The following is a 10,371-nucleotide window of genomic DNA, read 5'->3' as shown; positions in this document are numbered from 1 at the left end:
CTGCTGGGAATTGCAGTTCCGTGAGCCCGCTTTCTCCCCGGCCCGCCCGGACGTCATGCTCTGCGCCCCTAGCCGCCTCCTAGCGGCCCGGGCGGCGACCGCGCTCCCCTTCCAGCCCAGAGTCCGGGATAGGAACTACATTTCCCAGGGACCCCGCTGCCGGCGCAGGGAACTACATTTCCCAGGGCACCCCGAGCCGCCGCTTGGTGACTTATTGGCGGGGCGGCTCGCAAGATCCAGCGTGCTAGCGGGCCGGAGGGCCATCCTGAGGAGGGGAAGGATGCCGCCGGCCGTAGGCGGAGGCCTGGCAGGGTCCGAACTGCGTCCCCGGAGGGGCCGCTGTGGGTCCCAGGCTGCTAGGGCCGTGGGCCCGGACGTGGCCACCGAGGCTACAGCGCGGAGCCCCAAACGGCCTGCTCCGAGCTCGCGGCGCTTCGAGGCGCCCGGCCGGTGGGCTCTGCTGGCCCTGGTGACGCTGATGTCCTTCGCCACCCGCTTCCACCGTCTGGACCAGCCGCCGCACATCTGGTGAGTGATGGGAGGGACTGGGCAGGCACCATGGCAACTGGGAGGGAGGGGCGCGCCTTCTCATTGGTCTGGAGGCACGGAGAGGGCGGGATTCATAGGTGGAGGGGCGGGGCCGCGCTGGAGGTGAAACAGGTTTCTGGTGGTTGCCTCTGCCCAGGTGCAGTCTCCGTGAGAGCAATCTTTTTGCTCCGGTGTGTGTGAGAGTGGGATTCCTTAGGATCTGAGGAAGCAGTCTTCATGTCTTGCAGGTTATGCTGCAGCGTCTCACCTGGCTCTCAAATGGTAGCTTTTAAAGGTGCCTTGAACTGACCCAGGAGAATTGGAAATTCTTAGTACAGAATTTCCTAAGGCCTGAGTTCCTAATCTGCAGGATTTCCAGACCTCCACGGAGGGGAACATTCCTATCTGAGTACCACATTCTCGGGAGCCAGAACAACCTGTGTGTCCACGAATGATAACAAGGGTCCCAGGAAGCAGGTCTGGGGGCATCCTGTGAGGATGTATTTTCTTAAAGGCTTTATTTTGTAGGACTAAGGTACAGGAGTCAAATTTCGTTAAAAGAGCCTTAAAAAGTCTCCAGCTCGAAGGAGGAAAATTTTTATACAGTTTGAAAATGGTTAATTTGTTTGGCCAAGACGTGATACCATGTTTTCTCAGTATCACTGAGGAGAAAGTGTAGGGGTTGTTAGAAATGGAACTCCTTGACTAAAAAGCAAGCAGGCTAACAAACTATCAGGGTTACCCTACTTGGAAGTTAATGAATTAGCTTGTTACTATTTCATGAGTGCTGGCGGAAGATGTGAGACTCCTGGGTCAGAGTCAAAAGACTTATTACTCGTAGCAGAGGAAGCAGGATGAACATCGGCCTATTGGATTCAGTTTCTCATGGCTCCGAAGGGGACGCTATGGGCTCAGATGGATGACTGCACACATTGTGTGTTGCCTTGCAGCTAAGGAGCAATAAGCTTGGGGAATTTACAAAAAGCAAGCGTACTTTTTGCCCTGGAGAGAGATGTTACCTCATCTCTCAAGGCTGCTTGGTGCAAACACAACTTTGGGAAATGGCCCAGGTAAAGTGCAGTCAAGGCCCTGCATTCTCCGCATACCCAGCAAGGTGTGTGGAAGTACAAGAGACCCATGGAGGACTGTCTCTCCCAACAGTCTCACTCCTTGATTTTACACTTTCTTGGCTTCTAGCAAATTTTCACATGAATGTGCAACTCCATTGGCTACTCGGATTAACCTGGCTGAGGCAGGGACCCAGTCTGTTTAGTTTGTCTCATACAACATTTAATTAAGGCTACTCTCACCAGGAGTCAAAACAGCAGGGTGGGGCTTCCCTGGTGGCGCAGTGGTTGAGAGTCCGCCTGCCGATGCGGGGGACACGGGTTCGTGTCCCGGTCCGGGAAGATCCCACATGCCGCGCTGGGCCCGTGAGCCATGGCCGCTGAGCCTGCACGTCCGGAGCCTGTGCTCCGCAACAGGAGAGGCCACAGCAGTGAGAGGCCCGCGTACCGCCAAAAAAAAAAAAAAAAAAAAAAAAACAGCAGGGTGAGGCCAACCTGTGGTGTTAACGTGTGCCCTCCAGGGTGCTGGAGTGGGGTGGGGAGGGACCAGGAAAGTCTTATTTCAGATAGCTGAGATGTAGTCTAAGGCCAGTCTGTTATCCATTATAGTCTGTACACAGGTGTTTAGACTGACCTCTGATTTTTGATGTCACTGCCAATAATTACAATGAGTTCTCCCATTTGAAAAGCAACTCCCATGCCCAGTGGAAAGACATTCCACAGCACATTCTTCCCTGCATTCTAATATATTACCTGAAGGGGTGCAGATCACTCCAGTTCAGGATTTTTTGTTAAATATTATTTGGATTTCCATCAGCTTTGATTTAGATCATCATTACAGTGATTTGGTTAAGCCCCACGGGCAGTGAGAGTCACTGCGTAGTTGCAGCCTCAAGCACTATACAAGGCATAACCTAAGGTCCCTAGGGTGTCAGGAGAAGCTTATGAATTTATATCAGTCATACTAACAGAAGGTTGTGCCAGTCTGTGTTTTTGCGCACATGCGAGGGAGGTCCATGTTTGGGAGTTAATGTTGATGTAGTCAGGGGCATGAGGATAGTTCAAGACCGGCCATGTCCACATGAGTTTTTCTGGTTTCATAGTGGAATAACAGAGTCAGCAATCGGTCAGATTGCTAGCTGCAGCTGCCACTGACTTAGTTGAACCGTGTTAGTATTTTGCCAGGCTGGGTGCTGGGCCAAGGAGGCAAAGAGAGCATTAATTGTTTCCCTTCTCTTTACATTTCCAGGGGCCTAAGATGTTCCTTCCCCAGGTGGAAAGGTTGTTTGTTTCCTCCCACTGCCATATAATCAGTGTGTCCCACTCTAGTACGTGTAATTTCACCTTTACTCCAGCTATTGCATACTAATATCCAGACCTTTCTGTCATGGGCACTGTCAGAAACTTGACAGAGACTTATTATGTCTCCCGTCTTGGTCCATGTGAGCCACTGTAGCGGGACCTCACAAGCAGTGTGCTCAACCAGGTGATCTTTATGCACTAAAACCACGTCACTCCAACAAGAAAACCCAAGTGACTGAACTGGAATTAAGTTTGAATCCCATAAATCCCCAACTGCACCCCCAGGCTGATCCAGAATTGCTGTTAGGGGAGACCAGTCGAGCCCAGGAATAGTCAAGGAAGAATCTCAAATTTTCAAAACAGGTTTTTATAACCTTCCACCCCTTTTGTTCTGATCATTACCCAGTTGGTGGCCGAGAGGAGATGAACACCTAGTTAGGTGACCAAACTACTTGACTAAGGTGTGTGAACAAGGAGGAAGGTGAGGGAAGTTGACTCAGAAATCTTTTTGAGAAGACTGTTCAGTGCTTGACAATATCAGATACCCGTGGATGGTCTGGAGTATGGAATGTCATCAGATTTTTGGCTATTCAGCCATTGCAAAAAAAAAAAAAAAAAAAGGTAGACTGTAGATGGTTTGGAAAGCTGAAAACACAACACAGTTTAGTTTCAAGGGCCGCAGTGATATATCTAGAGTCAGATGATTGGGCTGGAACAGCATCATCAGCACTAAGCCAAAACGGTGTCAACAGCAGTGGGGCACCAGTGATAGCCTGGAACGCGGAACAAAGTCCTAGTACAATCAGTTTCCTTGGAGTGGTCAGTACCCCACGCAATGTGGCTTCCTTTACTGCAAGACAAACATGCCAACTTTTGGCAGGAGTCACAAGTTACCACAATGTAGCAATGGCTTCTGCTTTGGAGACGTATAGTCCTTTACTTTGTGCCCAGTCCATGGTGGTAGATGTGTTTCCATGCCTGGTGTATTGATGTATGCAGGTGGCAATGGCAGCAGTCTGGATGGTGCAGGTTTGATCAGCAGCTTGATTCTAATCAGTCTTATCAGAATACTGGCCCTTACTGGGGGCATCTACAGGAGTGATCCAGATTGTCCCATTGGCAGGTAGCCATGATTTTTTTCCACAGTTCTTGGCTCTGAAGAGGGGTGTTTTACATTTCTTAGTATATAGCCTTACAAGTGACATACCAGATGGTTAGGCCAATGGCAAAAGCCTAAGGGAAAATAAAAATATAACTTGTCTGTTTCTTAGGAGTATTGTCTAAGGCAACGGTGATGACTTTCAATTCAGTGCATTGTGCCAATCAACCCTTATTGCAGTCGGTCTTCCAGAAACGTCAGTGGGGCTGGATGATAGCTACTGCCCTGTGGACACCATCTGCTTTTAATTTAGCCTATAACCACCAGTGAACCAGGCACAAACATTAGGAGAAACCTCTGGGAATCAAGATCCCACTGAGTCAGCGGCTTTGCTTCAGGTGGTGGAGTGGAAGATAGTTTCTTCCAAAGGGGCAGCTGCCACCTCTTCTTGAAAAACCAAGATGCCTCTAGGGCCAGGCCGGCTATACTCTTGAATATACCACTTCCATTTCACCAGCGAGGCTTGTTGAGCCTTTCCGTCGTTAGTCATAGATTTCAAGTTGACCCAACCTAAAGTGACAGTATCAGGCCAAAGAGTCCTAAGGTCTTCATGGTTCAGGCCCTCAAGTTCAACAAGAGCTTAGTAGTAGGTTGACAGTTGCCCCTTTAAAAGGGTGTGTACTTGGTGCCTATGTCCAGCAGATGGCGCTGTCATGGAGCTCTCCAAGCCTCCCTCCCCAACCCCTCGCCCAGAAATTCCATCTTTAAAGCTGTAATGTCCCTTTCTCGTCTTGTGATTTATATTATTTCTGTAGGACCACTTGGGAGGGGACAGGATCACCTCTCACTAAATTAGCAGTCTCTCAATGGGATAATCTTGGACACATACGGGATAAATACGACTATGCCTTCAGCAGTGGGAGACACAACACTAGTTGCAAGGGCCCTACCCACAAGGCCACTTACCCTTCCCGTCCCCGCTGGGAACTTGGCTCAGACCCTATCAGTTGAATTTGGGTGCTTTTTCCCCTTTCAACTAACAAGTCTAATAGGCCTGCATCAGAAGCTATAATGACAGCCACCTAGAGGTTATGCCATTCCCAGGTGGGAGGTGTGGCGAGTGCTGGATGCAGGGCGCAGGAGGAGGCCTTTTTGCTCCTTCAGCCCCTCGGCAGGCTTGGCACCACTTCTTACCAGTCTGCTTTCCTGTGTCTGGTGAGCACCTGGGCTTAGGGGCTTTTTCTTTCAGTCCCTGTACACACTGCTATGGTCCTCCCTGCAGTCCTCGGCACCTTTGGTAATCCCTGTGCTTAGCAAATCCTCTTACTCCAAGGGATTGAGTAGGGTGCTCCTGTATCCAGTAGGACTTTGAGTTTGAGTCCCTCTCCTCCCCAGAGTTTCCCACCACACTAGGATGGGTGTGTATGGCCTTTAGTCCCCTTTAGGGACAGGGAGACCTTAGCCCCACCTGTAATCATCTCACTCTTTAAAGAAGCTGAGATTGTGCCAGAGGGGGAGGGATCATGGGACACGGAGGGAGTGGCTCTGAGCCTCTAAGCAAGGCACACCTTTAGCTTGAGCACACAGCTCACCCGAGAACCTTTCAATGTTTTCATTTTACCCAGAGTTCTGCGTTGAATAGCAAGGTCCTTACCGCTGGCACCATATGTAAGCATTGGGGCCTCCTAGATTCATCAGCCCGTCCATCTTGCCTTTTGGCTGGGGCTGCTTAGCTTATTGCCCCAGGGTTGTGATTATATCCTTTCCTCCTTTTGCCCAGAAGGCCGTGGGCAGTAACCAAGGCAGCATTCGGACAGTTTGTTTCAATCCTGCCTCTCTCCCCTCAACCTCATTCATAGGCAGGATAGTGGGGGAGTCTTACTCCCTGCCTTCCCCACCACTTGGGCAAGAGCATTCACTGCCAGATTCCAGGGAGTCTTCTCTTATCCCCTAACCCAGTCCATGATGGCCCTTGTCCTTTCTCTTAAGGAAAGCTATGACTCAGCATCCTATGCTTGTCACCAAACTATCAGGGTTTGGGGTTTTATTTTTATGCTACTTGCCAACTAATGAGTTAGCCTGTCATTGTTTTATGGATGCTGGCAGGAGACAAAGTCCTAGGTCACAGACAGAGGCCTTTATTTCTCACAGCACAGCAAGCAGGATGAGCATCAGTATGTTGGCATCAGCTCCCCTTGCCCCCAGTGTCCCATGGGATACCCTGGGTCTGGGTGAATGCCTGCACATGCAGGGGGTTGAATCACAGCTGAGGAGGATTGATCTTGGGGAATCCGCTGTTTTATAATAAGCAGTAAACAAGACTGCTCTCTGTCCCAGAGGGAGACGTGGTGTCTTCCTCAAGGTTGCTGCAAGCATAACCCTGAGAAGTGGCCTGAGTAAAGAGCAGCCAGGACCTTGCATTCTTGGCGTAGCCTGCAAGGTCTGTAGAGCAAGAGAGAGCCAGAGAAGACTGTCCGTCCCACCACAAACACGCAGTAAAAGCCAAGAGGAAGTGTGACTATTGCTACTAGTTTTACTTGAAGTAAAAATCTTACACCCCTTTATCAATATGTTTCCAAACAGACTTCAAAACTAACCACAAATGTTGGGACAGTTTAAATAGTGCCCAGCATGTGTGGGACATTATAGTCTGCAGAGTTCTTTCCCATGTGTTACCTGATACCTGCCTCCCTGCGAGGTGGACTGGCGGATGCTACTGTTGTCTTCATCACGTAGATGAGAAAAGAGATCCGGAGAGGGTGAGTGATTTTGCCGGGTCATGCTCCCACAGTGGGTGGCGGAGCTGGGACCGGATCTCTCTTTTTTCTGCAAATGTATTTTGTCACACTGCTTGGAAGTTATTTTTCTGTTTGACATCGCCATGTCACTGTCCTCATTTCATGTCAAGCCATGTGCTTAGCAGACGCAGAAGTAGATTTACCCTTCTGCCTATTTATTAGACCCAGTGTGTAAAACACACAAACAAAAAAAAGACCCTGCAATTTTGGTAAGAGCATGTTTTGCCCCTTATTCTGTAGGACAGTGATAACTACTTACAGAAGCTGACCTGGGGATGGATAGTCACTAGAAAGCAACTGTTCTTCTGAGCTGCAGGGAGAGATTGACAAACAGAAATGGCCAGGTTCTGCTGGGTTACTATCCTGCCGCTGTGAAGCCCCCGTGTAGGGTGTGAAAGGTTTACTGTGGTTGTATAGAAGAACAAGATATTTGCATTGTGTTTAAAAGCTAGTGTATTAGAATCACTTACTTGCAAAATAATTTTTAAATAATTTGTAAATAATGAGGATAGGTTTTTAGACTGGTTGTTAACTTAGTAAGGAAGCCCACACTTTTTATATACTTGTTAGTTCATTATAATAAGGTCAGTGAGTTCATAGTTAGCAGGTTAGTTATCACAAGGTTGGGAGCAAAATCAGACTCCAGGCACAACCATGGTCTATAGGCTCTTACTGATCAGTAGCCCACAGTGTAGTTTGTAACAGCAAGAGTAATGTAGTTTCTAGTAGCAAAAATAATCTTAGGGTTAGAAGTTAGCAGACTTGGGGCTTCCCTGGTGGCGCAGTGGTTAAAAATCCACCTGCCAAGGCAGGGGACACAGGTTCGAGCCCTAGTCCAGGAAGATCCCACATGCCATGGAGCAACTAAGCCCGTGTGCCACAACGACTGAGCCTGTGCTCTAGAGCCTGTGAGCCACAACTACTGAGCCCATGTACCACTACAGAAGCCCATGCACCTAGAGCCCATGCTCCGCAACAAAAGAAGCCACTGCAATGAGAAGCCCTTGCACCACAACGAAGAGTAGCGCCCGCAACTAGAGAAAGCCTGTGCGCAGCCACAAAGACCCAATGCAGCCACAAATAAATAATAAATAAATAAATAAACTTATTTTTAAAAAAAAGTTAGCAGACTTGGAAGAAAACTCTTATTGCAAAACTTTTTATAGTATAGGAAACTCTTCACCTTTTTAAAATAAATAGAAACTCAAGATACAGTATAAGTATAGATTTAACTTAAATTTATGAAACTGGTTGGTAAGTATTTGCTAGCCTTTCTCAGCTATCTAAATGAAGATTAAGGAACAGCCTGATGTCTTGCTTCCTCAAATCACTTGTGTCAAAACCTTTTTTTTTTTTTTAAATCCAGATTTTCTCATTAACTGCTTGAAACTTATAACCTTTGGTTTTAACTGTAATTTTAACCATGCTTTATTAAGTCTGTTTGGGTTGTATGATAATTTTAAGAATTTCATTTCTCTTTCTGTTTTCTTTTTAGTTGGGATGAAACTCACTTTGGAAAAATGGGAAGTTACTATATCAACCGCACCTTTTTCTTTGATGTGCACCCGCCTCTGGGAAAGGTGAGCAGTGTGGTGAATGGCAGTGCTCTCCTAAGAGTTGGAGCCAAGTCTTAGATTTGGATTTAATTCTTGGGCTTGTAGAGAGAATTCCCTGACATTCCAGAACAGCTGCTTTCATGGGAAACCTTTGGTGTTTTTAGGAGTCCTCTGGGCTCAGAAATGGAGAGAGATTCCACCAACTGATGGATGGATAAACAAAATGTGGTATTATCTATACAATGGAATATTATTGAGCCATAAAAAGGAGTGAAATATTGACACATGCTGCAACATGGATGAGTCTCATAAACATTATATTAAGTGGAAGAAGTCAGACATAAAGGGCCACATGTTATATGTTTCCAGAATTGGCAAATCCACAGAAGCAGAAACTAGATTAGCAGTTGCCAGGGTCTGGGGGGAGGGAGGATTGGGGAGTGACTGTAAATGGGTGTGGAATTTCTTTTTGGGGTGATGAAATAGTCTGGAATTAGGTAGTGGTGATGGTCGCACAACCTTGTGAATAAACTAAAAGCCACTGAATTGTACACCTTAAAATGGTGAATTTTATGGTATATGAAAAAAAAAAGAGATGGAGAGAAGGAATGTGTTGCATAAAAAGCAGAAATAGCTTAGGGGAGCTGACTGTCCACAAGGGCCTGAAACTCCTTCCCACTCCCCGTTCCCAGCGTGCACGTTGTTTGGCTTGTTCCTTTCACATGATGTACAATTATAAATTCCACCAATCAGAATTCATTTTACTCTCTTAAAAACAAACACCCCCGAGAAGGCTAATGGATTAGCCTTGGCATTTCGCTCACTCCTTTCTTCCTAACTGGAGGCTGAGCTCTCTGGTACTAAAGGGACAGGAATTTGCCTGGTATGAAGATGGGGAGTGTTCTTGGAGCGTGGAGTACTTGGGGATGAAGGCAGGGGGTGAGGGGTGGCAGGGGTGGTGACTGTGACAGGTGGGCTTAGGGGGAAAGCACCAGAGCATGGGGTAGGGACCAGGGGCAAGGCCCTGCAGGTGGGAGGGGTGGAGAGGAAGGTGGGATAGGTGGCCTCTTTCTCTCTTTCTTTCTTTCTTTCTTATTTATTTAGCTGTACCGGGTCTCAGTTGTGGCACGTGTGATCTGTAGTTGCGGCATGTGGGCTCTTAGTTGAGGCATGCAGGATCTAGTTCCATGACCAGGGATCGAATCTGGGCCCCCTGCATTGAGAGCATTGAGTCTTAACTGCTGGACCACCAGGGGAGTCCCTGGGTGGCCTATTTCAAAATTAGCTCCGAGCCCAGAGAAGGAGCAAAAAGTGTAATGCCTCTTTCTGTCTCCTTTATAAAATAACAACAATAAGATTGGAGCAATTGAACAGTCTCTTTTAGTCACTTTAGATGCATTAACTTATATAATGCTCAGGACAACCTTATGAAGTAGGTACTGTTGTATCCTCATGTTACGGAAGGGGAAACTGGGACTCAGAGACGATAAGTAGTTTGCCGTAGGGATTAAAGCTAGTAAGTGGCAGCTGGTAAGGTTCAGACTGGCTTAGAGTCTGCTCTGTTAACCATTATACCACTGCCTGATGAACTTGCCTTGCCCCAGTATTCGGGCAAGTACATCTGTTACCGCTGTAGAATTAAGCCACAGAACGTGCTGAATATTTGCACTGGGCTAGCCCGGGACCCAGCCCGCCAGTAGAGGGGGAAACCTAGCCCGGTCTTTTATCTGGGGACTGCCTGTCTGTTTTTGGAGTCTGCTAGTGCTCAGCACAGTGAAGGCGTGTGGAAAACACTTGCTGATTTGTTTTCGCTGAAGCCTTCCCTTCCTCACACATGGCCCCTGTGTGAAGGGAGAAATGTGAGGCTTCTTTCTAAGGCTGCCCCCGGAGAGTGTGATCCATCTGCCCCTCTGATTTATCTCCTGATGGTCCTGTGCTCTACCTGGATGAAAGAGAGTGATAAGCAAAGTAGCTTTCATAGGTTCTGAGGCCAAGTCAGTCCAAGAATCAAAAAGCCCCAT

General features: G+C 47.8%; 1 protein-coding gene across 5 annotated transcripts in view; it reads left to right on the top strand.

Moving 5' to 3' along the window:
- Positions 1-69: 69 nt before the first annotated feature.
- Positions 70-10,371, top strand: part of POMT2 (protein O-mannosyltransferase 2) — a 50,701-nt gene continuing 40,399 nt past the window's right edge. For 2 of the 5 annotated variants that reach the window (XM_032621577.1, XM_032621578.1), the window contains exons 1-2: positions 70-528; positions 8,290-8,374. In XM_032621577.1, coding sequence (XP_032477468.1) covers positions 281-528; positions 8,290-8,374 — 333 coding nt within the window. In that variant the 5' untranslated portion in view covers positions 70-280. Of the gene's footprint in view, positions 529-6,571; positions 6,756-8,289; positions 8,375-10,371 lie in introns of those variants that run through there. The other 3 variants (XM_032621580.1, XM_032621579.1, XM_032621581.1) reach the window with 3 other exon arrangements.

The sequence above is a fragment of the Phocoena sinus genome, chromosome 2 (genome assembly GCF_008692025.1).
Source record: "Phocoena sinus isolate mPhoSin1 chromosome 2, mPhoSin1.pri, whole genome shotgun sequence".
Lineage (NCBI taxonomy): Eukaryota > Metazoa > Chordata > Mammalia > Artiodactyla > Phocoenidae > Phocoena > Phocoena sinus.
Note: the sequence above shows the minus strand (reverse complement) of the source record. Positions and strands in the feature narration are given on the sequence as shown.